Source organism: Dendropsophus ebraccatus, chromosome 6 (assembly GCF_027789765.1).
Source record: "Dendropsophus ebraccatus isolate aDenEbr1 chromosome 6, aDenEbr1.pat, whole genome shotgun sequence".
Taxonomy (NCBI): Eukaryota; Metazoa; Chordata; class Amphibia; order Anura; family Hylidae; genus Dendropsophus; species Dendropsophus ebraccatus.
Genome location: NC_091459.1, coordinates 32,777,272 through 32,793,596, shown reverse-complemented (window position 1 = coordinate 32,793,596; position 16,325 = coordinate 32,777,272). Strand labels below are relative to the sequence as shown.

The 16,325-nt window shown below is 40.4% G+C and overlaps 1 protein-coding gene across 1 annotated transcript in view; it reads left to right on the top strand.

Moving 5' to 3' along the window:
- MCHR2 (melanin concentrating hormone receptor 2) overlaps nt 1–16,325 on the top strand; it is a 49,992-nt gene that overhangs the window by 13,478 nt on the left and 20,189 nt on the right. Inside the window, exon 2 of the mRNA XM_069973607.1 lies at nt 5,754–5,963. Within this exon, the coding sequence (XP_069829708.1) occupies nt 5,754–5,963 (210 nt within the window). The remainder of the gene's footprint in view (nt 1–5,753; nt 5,964–16,325) is intronic.

Sequence of the window (16,325 nt, the reverse complement as noted above, 5' to 3'; positions counted from 1 at the left end):
CGATCAAGGGGGGAAGATAGGGAAGGGGGGCAGATAGGCGAATGAAGCACATTACAAAGTTATATAACTTTGTAATGTGTTTCAATAAATGGAAAAAAGCTTTTCACCAGAGTTGTCCTTTAATTCTTTTTTTTGTACGCAGAAATTTTTTGTATTAAGGATTTTAAAGTAAATAATAAAAGAATGGGGTAGGGGGAAGGGAAAAGGGTAAAAATGGCAGAGAAATTCTCCTAACAGAGACGAAATACATCCATGGCCGGCGTTAGGTGGGGGCAAACAGGGCACTTGCCTAGGGCCCCCATCCCCCGGGGGCCCCCTACGGCAATTACATAATGTGTCAGAGGCAGGAGCACAGTGGGAGCGTCCTGCAGCGTCTGTGAATGATCCCTGGCTACAGATATCAGGGGTCACACGGAGGCTACAGGACGCTCTGCTGCGGTGTGCTGCTCCCCCCTCCCCCTCCCTCCAGCTTCACTACACCATGTGACCTCCCCTGTGTCACATGGTATAATATTACAGCAGTCGGGACATGGAGGAGAAGGCTGCAGTGTGAGGATCCCAGCCTGCTGCTGCTGCATGGACATGTGTGGATGCACCACTACTCCCAGCATGCTTCTAGAGGTAGTAAGTATACTGTGTATGTAGTGTGTAATGTGTATGAGGGATGAATGTAGTGTGTGTTACATGTCATGTGTGTAGTGTGTGGGCTGGATGGGTTGGATCTGTATAATGTGTTTTCATGGATGTGTAAGTGTGTGTGTGTGTGTGTATATGTGTATATATATATATCAGCACTGCTGACTCCACTGTCCAGCAGAGGTGTAGAAGTGAATAGACTGTATATAGGAGCTGCAGCCATTCTCTGGCCTCATCAGTCCTATGTAATTGCTGCAGGTGACCACTGAGGCCGCTGATTGGCTGCAGCTCCTATATATAGTGTATGATGATGTCACTAAGGCAATACCGTGTATTTTATTGAGAAAAAAATAAGGTGATATTCAATCCTTAGGTGGTGGTCACTCTATGGTTGTAATATTGGTCTGTATATAGTGTGTATATAGTCATTATGTGGCGGTCACTCTATGGGGGTAATATTAGTCTGTATATAGAGTCATTAATGCCATAGAGTTACCACCACATAATGACTCTATATACACACTATACAGACCAATATTACCGCTATAGAGTGACCACCACATAATGACTCTATATACAGACCAATATTACTGCCATAGACTGACCACCACATAATGACACTATATACAGACCAATATTACTGCCATAGACTGACCACCACATAATGACTCTATATACAGACTAATATTACTGCCATAGAGTGACCACCACATAATGACACTATATACAGACCAATATTATTGCCATAGAGTGACCACCACATAATGACTCTATATACACACTGTACAGACCAATATTACTGCCATAGACTGACCACCACATAATATTGGTCAGTATATAGTGTATATAGAGTCATTATGTGGTGGTCACTCTATGGCGGTAATATTGGTCTGTATATAGAGTGTATAGTGTCATTATGTGGCGGTTATGGTGTGGTGCTAATATTGGTCTGTATATAGTGTATATAGTATCATTATGCGGTGGAAGAAAACACATAGTGTGTTTTCTTCAATAACAGTATGGAGGTAATATTTGGCCTTGATATAGTTTTTTAAACATTTTTTTAAAACAAAGCATATGAATAGTTTTTGTGTTTACAACACTAGCTGCAGTCCTTGCATGTATAGTAGCTGCAGTCCTGGCATGTATCGGCAGTCCCGGCATGTACAGTAGCGGCAGTTTCGACATGTACAATAGCTGCAGTCCCGGCATGTACAGTAGCGGCAGTCCTGGCATGTACAGTAGCGGCAGTCCCGGCATGTAGCGGCAGTCCTGGCATGTATCGGTAGTCCCGGCATGTACAGTAGCGGCAGTCCCGGCATGTAGCGGCAGTCCTGGCATGTACAGTAGCAGCAGTCCCGGCATGTACAGTAGCGGCAGTCCCGGCATGTACAGTAGCGGCAGTCCCGGCATGTACAATAGCGGCAGTCCCGGCATGTAGCGGCAGTCCCGGCATGTACAGTAGCTGCAGTCCCGGCATGTAGCGGCAGTCCCGGCATGTAGCGGCAGTCCCGGCATGTAGCGGCAGTCCTGGCATGTAGCGGCAGTCCTGCCCTGTAACGGCAGTCCTGGCATGTAACCTTCTGAACTAACTCAATGTGAGTAAGGGCCTAATACACGGAGCGAAAATTGTCCAAATCCGGACGATATCGCTCTGTGTAATAAAGACTACAGTCATCAAATGATCAATGTCTTTTGGCAAGTGTAAAAATCATTGGCTGCTGATTGTGCGTATAACATAATAAAGCTGTTACTTACCTTATCACGTCCCCCGGTGTCCTCAGGCTTTGTCTGTTTGTTACGGCCAGTGATGTCTGAGCGGCCGATCACTTCAGAGAGGGGACCAGAAGTGAGAGCTGCAGCTGCGGTGACTGGGAGATCCCACAGACACGGCCGGAGGACACCGGGAAACGTGATCAGGTAGTATATATCTTTATTGTTCACTATATACAGCAAGGGCTGCACAGACATCACTAATGATATATATATAGATATATATATATATATATATATACAGCCTTTGCTGAACGATAATTGAGCCATGTAGTAGGCTCTGTAAGCAAGCTCCATTCTACTAGATTGGCGCTCACTTCTCCGGAATATCAGGCCGTGTAACACGGCCCTTAAAGTGGCCGTACACTTCCAATAACTGCTGGCTGAACAGTCCTTCAGAAGACAATTATCTCTCCCATCTGGCCCCATCCTCCCCATACACAGGAATGTTCTGCACAGATGAGTGTTCCTGTGTTCTCTATAAGAGGGATAAGCTCTAGCCAGACAGATCTGATGGCGGCTTATCTCTCTGAGAACAAAGAGGTTGGATGTTGATTTTCCATCATGCCCGACCCCTATGTCCACTGATGTCATCTGTCAGACTGTCCACAGAGCCCCATACACCTTACACTGATGGCCGAACCCACCACGAGCAGCAGGTACCACCAACAAAAGTGTAAAATGTATGGGGACCTTAAATTATTGCTACAATATTTCAGCATATGGGGCCCCACCTTTAACTTTGCCCAGGGCCACATTTAGTCTAAAACCGGCCCTGAATACATCATTACATAAGAAATATTTCAAGAACAACATATCCGGGTAGTGAAAACAGTACCAATAAACCTATATTATACTTTCAGAAGTGCAGTTAAAATAAAAAAACCTCTAAGGCATATAGAGAATTCGAATTGAATAGACACAGAGATTCGACTATTCAAACGAATATTAAATCCCATTATAGTCTATGGGAAAAAAATTCTCGGCACTTGGAAATCTAATTTCGACCACTTGGAGGTCACCAAGTCCCCGTGAAACCTCCCTAGACAATGCCAACACCTCCGGAATGACACTGGGACATTAGGGGGAGCATGCCTTGGTGCACCCAACACCCCAAAACCGCAGTATAATGCCACTCTCCGCAGTTGTGAAAGAAAAATATTTGCAAGCGCTCTACGAATGCTTAAGGCAATGTTAACACATTTCGTTCGTATTTCTTGCACAGCATTACATACATGATTCCAATGTGCTGCTGCTGCTGCTAAGATCTGAGAAGTGTTTTGGATTCAAAGATGATTTTTTCGCTGTGTGGTATCACATGCCCTCAGTGGGCTTCTGGAACAGTATATATCACGTGCCCTTAGTGGGCTACTGAAACAGTATGTATCACGTGCCTTTCACTGGGCTACTGGAACAGTATGTATCACGTGCCCTTAGTGGGCTACTGAAACAGTATGTATCACGTGCCTTCACTGGGCTACTGGAACAGTATGTATCACGTGCCCTTAGTGGGCTACTGTAACAGTATGTATGACATGCCTTTTAATGGGCTACTGGAACAGTATGTATCACACGCCCTTAATGGGCTACTGGAATAGTATGTATTTTATACAAAAAAGAACCATATTGAGGCTAGTTTACATTTTAAAACCAAATACTTTATTATAAAATAACAACACACAAAAAAGATTTGCAATAATAGAATAGACCAGCAGATGGCAGTGTACAAGCAAACAGGTAAAATTGTAGAGATTCTTATTCTTATAACATCTAGGGTAGTGCTATATATTCTACAAACTCCCTATACATAGGCTAGTATAAATATTATCACCGTCGTCCACGCTGGGACTAATAGTACCGGCTAACTAACCCCAAAGCAAATTGAAATCATATGATCCTAGACACTCACCCATGTCTGTTGCTGTGTATCTGCCACCGAATACCCCTCAATGACGTTTCGCGTTGGTTTGCTTCCTCAGCGCTGGAACGCACATCCGCCGCGTGGAACGCAGTGCGCATGTCCATATGCGTTCCACGCGGCGGATGTGCGTTCCAGCGCTGAGTGCCGGAAGCGGAAGTGAGGCGATACCCGCACGACCCGGCGCTTGGCGCCGACGTCATCAGCGGCACCATATAAATAATGGGGTCAGACGGGGGTTAAGCTACACCCTCCTGAGGAAGCAAACCAACGCGAAACGTCGTTGAGGGGTATTCGGTGGCAGATGCACAGCAACAGACATGGGTGAGTGTCTAGGATCATATGATTTCAATTTGCTTTGGGGTTAGTTAGCCGGTACTATTAGTCCCAGCGTGGACGACGGTGATAATATTTATACTAGCCTATGTATAGGGAGTTTGTAAAATATATAGCACTACCCTAGATGTTATAAGAATAAGAATCTCTACAATTTTACCTGTTTGCTTGTACACTGCCATCTGCTGGTCTATTCTATTATTGCAAATCTTTTTTGTGTGTTGTTATTTTATAATAAAGTATTTGGTTTTAAAATGTAAACTAGCCTCAATATGGTTCTTTTTTGTATAAAATACATACTATTCCAGTAGCCCATTAAGGGCGTGTGATACATACTGTTCCAGTAGCCCATTAAAAGGCATGTCATACATACTGTTACAGTAGCCCACTAAGGGCACGTGATACATACTGTTCCAGTAGCCCAGTGAAGGCACGTGATACATACTGTTTCAGTAGCCCACTAAGGGCACGTGATACATACTGTTCCAGTAGCCCAGTGAAAGGCACGTGATACATACTGTTTCAGTAGCCCACTAAGGGCACGTGATATATACTGTTCCAGAAGCCCACTGAGGGCATGTGATACCACACAGCGAAAAAATCATCTTTGAAGAATATTTTTAGATTTTATTAACCGGTGACAGTTCCTGTGTGGTTTTTTTTACGATTTAATAGTTCAGGCAATTCCACACTCAGCAATACCAAACATTTTTATTATTATTTTTCTTGTTTACATTTTTTAATTTGGAAAATGGGAAGGTGTTTTTTTTTTTTTTTTTTTTAATTGAATAGCGGCTGCAGAAAACTGTCAGTGCACACTATGGAGCATGCGACTCCGGCCGCATTCTCCATAGTGTGCAGTGGGGAGTTCTGATGCGGGCATGCATGGATGCGCCTGCATCAGAACTCTGCGGCGCTAAAGACCATCCGGACGGTACTGCAGTACCACAGGGTACTGCAGGGATGATCTTTTCTGAGACCGGCCGATCTCATACTAAGTGTGCACCTAGCCTCATCCCTCATTTGTAAATGTAACATATTCCTAAAAAGTTATTGTTTCTTATGTTTGTTTCTTTTCTTTTTATCTCAGATCTAGAAGAAAAACAATACCTGACATCTATATCTGTAATCTGGCTGTGGCAGATCTTGTTCACATCATTGGAATGCCATTTCTAATCCATCAGTGGGCTCGAGGAGGAGAATGGGTGTTTGGAAGTCCTCTTTGTACTATAATTACATCTCTTGATACCTGCAATCAGTTTGCCTGCACGGCCATTATGACAGCAATGAGCTTAGACAGGTAAACTAACAACTGTTTCTTATGTCACCAAAATTTAGCAAAATAAAGATAGGAAAACATAATGTATCTTTATACAAAATAAAAGGAAAATTGTAAATTGAATAAAGAATAATCCTTGACCTAACAGCCAACAGTGTCAGCAGTATGGAAGGTGAATTGCAGCTGAGAGATTGAAGCACATATACTGATAGAAGTTTTTATCATTTCTGATCTGCGGCACTGAGTGAGCCAATACTCAATGGAGTAGAGTATGGCACTACTCGAAAGATTTTTTTTTCTATCGAGTATCCGATCAAAAATTTAAATCTAAGCGAACTTATAGCCTGTTGGGGGCTATACTGCAATAGTTGGGGTCCCCTTCCCGTCTATTCCATTATAGCAGGAAATTAATTAACTGTATATTTAATTAAAACAGCAAAAGTTCATTCTAATTTTGCTATTGTAAACGAAATATATAAATATTAGAACAAAAATTTGTTATTTAAATGACATATAAACTGTTACAGGAAGCGGTATTTAGTGGTATTTAGCAGTATTAGCGTTATCCTGACATAATACCTCTACTCGTTCATCTCTAGTGCTTATCTTTCAGAGATCCGTGGCCCTCCTATTATGCAGATATGGCCATTTTTCTGTATATGCTAACTTTCTTGTCTGGCGCACTAAAAGCAAACTCAGTGCCTCCAGTGCACTGATATATCCTCCCATCGCTGTCCCTGATTGGGTGAATTATAAATAGCACCAAACACAAACTAAAATATTTAAAGTAAAATATAAGAAAATGACAATATGTATATACAACATTATTTACAGAAAAAAATTCCTTTTTTTGTTGAATTTTTCTTTTTTGTGGTTCATTTTACACTTTTTCTTTTGTGTGGCAGCTTATAGTAAACACTGTAAAAATACCCACTGCCAGAATTAGTAAAACATAAAAAGATATGTAAATTGGATATCATTGTAATTGTACTGACCGGCAGAGTAGAGATCACTTGTCAGTGCATTGTAAATTACATAAAAAGGAACACTTATATCCATGTTATTTCACCGTACATTTAAATAAGTTTGTTATTACAAAGTACAACTGGCTCCACAAAAAAATCTGTAGATAGAAAATGTAAGAGTCATTGCTGTATGTAAGAGTTATTGCTGGAAAACATGGGTAGAGCCATAGGTTATGTTCGCGCAACGTATATTTTCTAATAATCATGGCCGTTGTTGCAAATTGCAACACCGGCCGTGATTAATAGAAAATGAAAGTTTCATTGAAGTCAGGGGAATCCCAGTCAGAATGTATACACATAGGGGGAGATTTATCAAAAGGAAAACTGGCTCAGTTACCCCTAGTAACCAATCAGATTCAACCTTTCATTTTCCAAAGAGTCTGTGAGAAATGAAAGGTGGAATCTGATTGGTTTCTAGGGGCAACTGAGCCAGTGTCACTTTACACCGTGTTTGATAAATCTCCCCCATAGTATACACTCTGGCCGGGATTCCTAGCGGCTGCAGGAAAAACTAACATGTCAGTTTTGTGCGGCCGCTATTCATTGAATAGTGGCAGCACAGAACTGTCAGTTCACACAATGGAAAGTGCAGCTCCATCTGCACTTTCCACTGTGTACTATGGTGAATTGGGATGCGGGCGTATCCGTATGCGCCCGTGTGCCAATTCAACAGAAATGAAGTTCATCTGGCTGGTACTGCAGTACTGGCTGGTACCAGCCAGTACTGCAGTACCAGCCGGGATGAGCTTCACTGATCACAGAACACACGGTGTCTTACAGCGTGTGAAGCTGGCCATAGGCTGTATCGATATTTTCCAGGACTATCTAGAGCTACATCTAACTTCTGCAGCCACCAGTAATTTTAAAGCAACACTCTCAGGTTTGACCAGACCCAAGTGTGCTCGAGACTCCCTCATCTCTAGTTGCTATGAGAAAAAAGACAGTTTTGGTGTCAGGCAGATTGATACATTTAGAAAGCATGGATAGATAATATATTTCCTGTTCCCTAGGCGACTACTGGGGTTAAAGCAATGAGGAACACTATTGCTGTGACATCCTGTGAGATCAAGAACATGATTAACTAGGAATAAACTAGGAACTAGGAAAATTTCTACACATGGCAATAACAATTATAATTCTTTTATTTTTTGAGAATTGTAAAAAAAGGAGATTTGATATTCTATCTATTTATTTCTATCTATTTATTTATACATTTGCACATTTTTTTTAGCTTCCCTTGGTGACTTGCACAAGCAATATTTTGATTGCTTAAACCATACTATTACATTGGCAATCTACTGGTACAGCCTGTCTGTGTCAGGCTGTAATAATAGATTTTACATGGCAGTCATGGAAGCCTTCAGAAGATGATGGTACTGATTGGAGTACTGATAGCATGACTGTTGGATAGGTACCTAAATGCCATTGACAGCAGTCTAGGAGGTTAACTGACCAGCATTAGAGGAATCTCAGATGCCGGTCACTGACAGTGAGTTATATAACTTTGTAGTGTGTGTTAATTTGGGGGGCACCTTAGTTGTCCTTTAACCTCCTAAGGACGCATGACGTACTGGTACGTCATGAGTCCGCAAGAGGTGTTCAGAGCAGGGCCGCGCGGTGACCCCGCTCTGAACAGCCGCGATCCCGGATGCCACATGTAGCCTGGGACCGCGGCTATTAGCGGGCACGGTCTGATCGCCGTGACCACTAATTCAGTAATCGGATGCAGCTGTCAAAGTTGACAGCTGCATCCGATTACTGTATGCAGCACTTCCCTGGTGTCTAGTGGGGTGGATCGCTCCTCCGGGACGTTGTAAGCGCAAAAAAAAATCCTAAAGTGCAAAATTGTGCATTTTTGGTCACATTAAATCCAGAAAAAATGTAATAAAAAGCAATCAAAAAGTCGTATATGCGCAATCTAGGTACCGATAGAAAGTAAACATCATGGCGCAAAAAATGACATCTGACACAGCCCCATAGACCAAAGGAAAAAAGCGTTATAAGTATGGGAATGGAGCGATTTTAAGGAACATATATTTGTTAACAATGGTTTTAATTTTTTACAAGTCATCAGATAAAAGAAAAGTTATACATGTTATATATCATTTTAATCATAACAACTTCAGGAATATGCATAACAAGTCAGTTTTACCCCAGGGCAAATGGCGTAAAAATAAATACCCCCCAAATAAAAAAAAATTGTTTTTTTTGTTCAATTTCACCACACATTGAATTTTTTTCAGCTTTTTCAGTGTACTTTATGCAAAAATTCTGTCATTGCAAAGTACAATTAGTGACGCAAAAAATAAGGGCTCATGTGGGTCTCTAGGTGGAAAAATGCAAGTGCTATGGCCTTTTAAACACAAGGAGGAAAAAACGAAAACGCAAAAACGAAAATTGTCTCCGTCCTTAAGAGGTTAAAGTTCAGTTTATGCATTTTGTGGTTATTTGCTTCAAACTTAGAACAGATTTGTTTTGTTTTGTTCTGATGGATAAAACTTAGAACAGAGCAAATTCTCTTGGAGCACAATTATAGTATCTGGTTACTATAATCTAACTGGGTTTTAAGAACTCATTGCACTAAGCCTATAAACTATCTATTATTTCCTTTGTTTTATAGTAGAAAATGTGAGATTGCATAAAAAAGTGAATGTAGGTTACAAGTTATTTCTAATTACATTAAAAGGAGTAATTACATGAGGACCTGCAGCAATAACAGCCAAGTGATTGATTGGCAGACAGCACAATATAACTTCACATGCTAAAATAACGTTCCCAATGTGATACCCCAGCTGTGTATATACAATCATTGGAAAAGCCAACTCCTACACACGCTATGAAGTGTAAAATTACTGTGTGTAAATTATTTGATCCCTCTCAGCATCACATTTACTACAATTATCCTGTTTAAACTTGCAGTTCATAATGATAATTCTCTTAGGTAAGCACTTACTGTAATTGCCACCATTGTAGGTAAAACTTTTTTTGCTTTACATTTTGGTTCTGTCAGCGAATGATTGTAGCCCAAACACTATTATTAGTTCTTTAAAGGATAGATGTCATCCAGCGAAGGCTTTACTTGCATGACCTAGCTGATTGACGTGCATCCAATTTACAAGACGCACTATAATAAATCTTTATATAAAAAAAAAACGGCATACTCTGTGCCCTAACAGTTGGAATAAATTCAGGCAGCAATTATCATCAAACATTTCACAGTAAGTATTTTTTGCAGCATAAAGATATATGTTTACCATTTGTTTTACCTTTATATAACATACAGCTTTTGTCCAAGATCTATAAAGTCTTCTCTTTTGTAGGATCTTTTTTCCCAAGCACTTCCTTGGCCTTATATCAATGGCCCTTATCTATATTGATATTTTTTTTGCATTATTATTGTTATGGATCTAATGTATGGAGTAAGGAATTTTAAGGCATTGTCTCTAATACATATTCAAAAATTTTAATATGATATACCATCAATGTGAAGGCACTCAGGATGCAATAAAGCAGAAAACATGATACATTAAGAGAACTGGCCACCAGAACCAATGTAATTTTTAAGCATTTATTGCCACTAGGCTCAGACTGGCCCACCAGGGAACTAGGCAATTCCCCCAAAGGCCATTGAGTTACAGTGGGCTCCCCGCGCTGGTGTCAGCAACCCGTGAAGTGCTAGAGTCCCCTGCTCCTGGGTGCTGCTTCTAAACTTTTATTTGTTTGCACTCTTAACACGTTCATACAGGACTCCTGATGAAGCCGCAATGTAACGGCGATATGCGTGGGGTATTTTTCTATCTGCTACACAGTGACGAGTTATTCTTGTGGGTATGACTTATTGTTGTACATGCATTGATTGCTGTTACATTATATTGCACGATTGTTCCGTCTTCTCACTCTAGTCCCCCCTTATTTTGTGGGCTTATTGGGCCTGTTGATTATAGCTGTGCAGTTTCACCTGTATTGTAGGTGCTGTTGCTCCTTTTTGGGATTTTAGATGTTTTTATCTGCTGTATAGCCGGTGTTAATGTTTATTGAATATGATTGGTGTGCTCTGTACTTTGTACCCTTTCTTTCCCTGTCCTTCTTTTGTTCATTCATGTACTTTATGTTAGGGTTGCCAGCTGCACCCACCATTATTATTATCTCTAGTAATTTCTTGTGGTGCCCACCTTATCCTTCATTTACAGATTGTGTATGCCCTCATTATTAGAAGCTGCAGTTTTCTGTACACACCCCTTACTTATTTATGATTTTCAATAAGCTTGGGGGGGGGGGTGATAGGGTGGTGTGGGCACGGGAAGGGGGGTTGAAAAGGCAGTATGGGCATTGGGGGAGACATTTTAGGTTTCCCCTCAGGCAGCAGAAAACCTAGAATTGTCCCTGCCAAGGCTGTGATGTTGAAGGGCCGTCCGTTGGCTGCAATAGGAGCTAAGGAGGTAAGAGTACTCTATTATATTTAAGCACCTTCTCCCCACTCATGTACGTAGAATCAGCCCTGCCAAGGCTATAATGTTGAAGGCCACCAAGGGACTGCCAAGGAAAACAAGGAGATAAGAGTACCCTAGGCATGTACCTAAAAAGACCCCTGCCTAGATAGCCCCTTTAATAATAACCCCCACCGTCAGCCCCTTTCTTGACTCATTATAACCCTATGATGTAATGTAACCAGGTTCATTCTAGTTCTCATCAGTTTGTGCAATATCATGGCATGGGGGACTCCTCTGCTGAACCCTGGCAGCCAAAAGTTTTCTGTGACACTGTAACCCAACTATACTTCTGGTTGAGAGTCTAATCAGATAACTTGAGGACTCTAAAATACAGAGTAAATACTAATTCCATTAGTTGTATTGGATTGTACTTTATATAGAAGAATATAGAACCACTTTATGAAATTTGAAACAGGGTTTCCTATTGTCTATTTTTTATTTTTTTTATTGTCTGTTTCCTATTGTCTTTTTTTTTCTCTCCCTGGTGACCTTAGATAATAGGGAAGATAATTTGTTTTCAAAGATAATATATTTCACGAGTAAATTAAATGACTGTGTGCATCATAACATTTATAAATATGAGGAAGACAAATCAAAAGGTGACGAAAACTTCAGAAGTAGAAACCGTGACAAGGATTCACACAACAGATGTTGCTACAAGAAGCCTCTACAATTCATTGAAAAGATAACAGGATTTTGTATTTGCCTACAAAAGCTGCGGAATCAGTGACCGCCTGGTGCTGCCTAGGATTATTTCTGTCACTTTTTTTTATTTAGAAGGCAAAGATGAAAGAGAAGTAGTGCAGAACATAAAAGTAGAAGACACAACAAACACAGCAAGTGACAAATTTCTGATGAAAATCCTGAACCTTTTGGAAATACTTGTTTCTATGAAACAAAAGAGAAATATATGTATGTTGAAGTTGTTAATAAAACATCAGATTTTTACATATCAGGCAGAAGAGTGGTGGTAGACAGTCCAGAATCATTGTCAGGTACTGACAGAAAGGTTGGGACAGATGGCACAGCACGCCGGTCCAGGCCATAAACAGAAGGGTCAGCATAGAACACAAGGGTGAGACAGATTCAACCTCTAGTAAACTGGAATTCAGGATAGCTGGACAGGAACAACACACCTTCGCTATGGCAAAACCATACCATTGACTCGGTACAGGTTAATCGTTAGAGCCTTTGTGACCTTCAAGTATATCTGCATGGCATTACATATTTGAGACATGTCAACTGGACCTTTTATTTTCAGGCAGTGAACTGACCATGTCCCTATAGGGTAGAACAGGAACTGCAGCCACTAAGGGGTCACAGGAGAGAAGCAAGAGAAGAAAGCCTGTAGGAGCCAATTATAGTCAATTTGTGCAAGTTCCCAATTTAGGCACTTTTGACTCTAAGCAGTCTGTGGTTACACAGCCCCATACAGTAGCAAGCTATGATGCACTGTATGTCTTTACTAGTGTTAAACAAGCACTAAAATGCTTGAGTGTTTGTTGCTTGAGTCAAGAATTTTTCAATACTCAAATGCTTGACTCGAGTAATGAACCCCATTAAAGTCAATGGGAGACTCAGGCATAATGTGGGGAAGCCTTAGGAGCAGTGCTGAGTCTCTGGCACCCTATAAAGCCCTTAATTTGTGTTTTCTCATGGCTATCTAACCAGGTTTACTGCAAACAGTTATATTCCCATGGCAATCAAGCTGGGGTTTACAACTATTGATATTTTCCCATGCCTAGCGCTATATTCTACAGTCTAATGTAATGTGCACATGTCAATTAAGTATTGAAGCCCATTTCTAATGTTTTTTCCTTATTATAGAATGGATGCATACATTGCAAACTACAATCTGTTCTTCCTAACCAGTCAGCTCCTTTTGTGTATATTTACTTATACAACAAACAGCAACAGTGGAACCAAAACATGCTGGAAAATATAAGCATGATAACCATGTTTCCGTTCGTGTTGCTTTTTTTTTCTGTGTGAAATTCATAGCAAAACAGCGGGAAAATTGTGGCAAAAATGCATCAAAGCTCGCCAGAAACTCCTGTGTGAACACAGCCTTAGGCCTCATTCCCACGTTCTTTAGATAAAAACAGTTTAATTGTTTGTGTTAGTATTAGTACTGTTGCATGAACATTTAAATAGTTTCAGAGCTCCCAACATCATAATTATACATGATGCCGGCAACTCCAAACTCTGTTCTGTCACACATCGTCCATATTTACAGACCATGCATGGAACGTGGGAATAAGGCAAGAGAGTATCAACTTTCCCCTACTTATAGTGACTCATCGGATAGCTGCTTTGAATCCATGATCTGTCCTTGGGTTCGTTTGACAGGCGATGCAGTTATTGTCCAGAAAACAACTTTTAAACCTACAGCGCTGTGTCAAGTTGGTGTGGCCTAGAGTGTTTGTGCCTTAGGCCTGCAACGCCTCTTCCCCCTTCTTCATCATTAGGAATGCCCCTGGGCAGGATTTCTCCTAATCATCACTTGTCTAAACACTGCACATGTGCCTTACTGATCCAGCACATATGCAGTGTTTAGACAAGTGGGGAATAGGAGAAATCCTACCAAGGGGCATTCCTAATGGGGAAGAGGGTGGGGAGGAGGGACGGAGAGGCGTTGCAGGCCTAGGGCACAGACACTGTAGGCCACTTCAATTTGACAAAGGGCTGCAAGTTTAAGAGTTCTTTTTAGGACAAAAACTGCATCACCTGCCGAACGGACCCCAGGACAGATCTTGGGTTAAAATCAGCTATCCAAAGGTACAAGCGGTTTGGAGGAACCAGACTGTGGGTACAGAGGCACTTTAAATTTATTCTGGTCTTCAGTTCATTCAATCTGCAAGTTATGCAACTGATTTTCAATATGTGCTTTGGAGCCATTTCTCACAAGGTTTAGCACTGACAAGAACTAGCAAAAACTTTTTAAGAAAATGACTGTATTTATATTTTTCTCTTTTTAAATTCTTGTTTTCAAATTCAGTTTTAAACAAAGGAATTTGCTCAGCTTGATGATGTATAGAAGCAGAAATGAAGGAAAAGGATTCAAAGCCAACACTTTTTAGTCTTAGTTCAGAGGGACAATTACAGTCACAATAGAAGTTTTAAGTTCTCACTGAAAATTCAAACATTATGTGCAATATGTGACTTGATGTCCTCTTAGCATCCATTATACGCTGTCTATCACAGTAGGGTTTATGTAAGCTATTTAAATCTTTTATGTATACTGCATGGTATAGATGTTGTAACTGAATAGAAAATGATTTAATACATATTCAAAATTCAAAAATTATTCTTTAAGCCCTTAGAAAGCTTGGAGCACAAATTACACAGAAAAGATATGCAAATACGGTTAACAAACATTAGAAAACACATCCCAGATACAACATACAGTATGTTAATTGGCTGCCTGGCAGAGGCATTACTGGGGTCCTGGGACATGGGCTCGCTGTGTTGTCTGTTCATTAATAATACTACATTTACATCTGATAAAGACCCTACATTTGGTTTTACCATACAGGCAGAATGATATGCCTATGTATACCACAGTATATCTGTGCCAGGCCTATTGCATTTGGTGGATTGACTAAATTTAGTCCACAATGTCTCAGATCAGGCCAATTCTTCCGTATCAGCCAGGTGAACATCAATTCATTTTAATTGGAATGTGGGGAGAATCCAATTAGCCATAGCATACAATGTAAAGTGCGGCCAGGAGCCTTACTTTACATTGTGTGCACAGGCTATTTTGTGCGGCCACTGTTCACTGTCAGTTTTTCTGTGTGGAAGCATGGAACACCGGCCATAGTGTATACACTGCGGCCGGTGTTTTATACACTACAATGTAATCGCACACTGTCAATAAACCGCGCCCGTTGTTGCAACCTGCAATAATGGCCGTTGTTTATTGTAAAAATACAATGTGCGAACGTGGCCTTAGGGAGTATGTGAGATTTGTAAAGGAAACAAAGTACTCATGTACACAATTTTATTGTAAAGATCAGCGCAGATAGAAAAAAGTCTTAGCAGCCAATGTTATTGAGATTATTATTCTTAGTGTGTTACCAGGCTGCATTAAGAAATCAGCCAGTTATTGAGATTATTATTCTTAGTGTGTTACCAGGCTGCATTAAGAAATCACTGCTAAAGAATCAATTAGCAAACACTCTTTGTTATCACACAGAAGATCTAATTAAATGGAGTCGCAATTCCTTTTCAGATTTCACAAATATTTTGCTTTTACATTTGTATTTATTTGTTGCATTCATTCCTTTCATTGCATCTTTAATAAACAATTAAAAAGGACAATTTTTTTGTATGATTCTCATCTAAGCTACAGATTTGTGTTTTTTTGTTTTTTTTCAATGAGCCTACGATCCGTTGGTGGTTTAAGAACTGTTCATTGATAACAATATTCCACATGAATATTCCACATGAAAGTCACTTTTCCTATAATTCAATAACTTCTATTAGACTATTGACTTATGGCGCCGTTTTTACTTTTATTTTTTGCTAATTTGTTAATAGAGTCCAAGCGCAAATAAACTGAAAGCTGCCATAAATACATCTACAAAAGTAGCAGGTTTGAATCGTCTAACCTACTGATATGTCCCTATATCGCACACAGGGTGCCGAGGATGAAGGTAGTCCCACTGCAGAGAAGTGATGAGTGAACTTTAAAAAAAGATTATCGTTATCGGTTCAGTTCGTGTCCACTGAACAATCACTAACAAATAACGAATGTATAGTATAAGCGTATGTTTCGGTGCATACAGATTATCAGGTGCAAAGCATAAAATATGTAATAGCTGAGCAATTACAATGTGCGTAACATTAGCGTACCTTTTATTCAC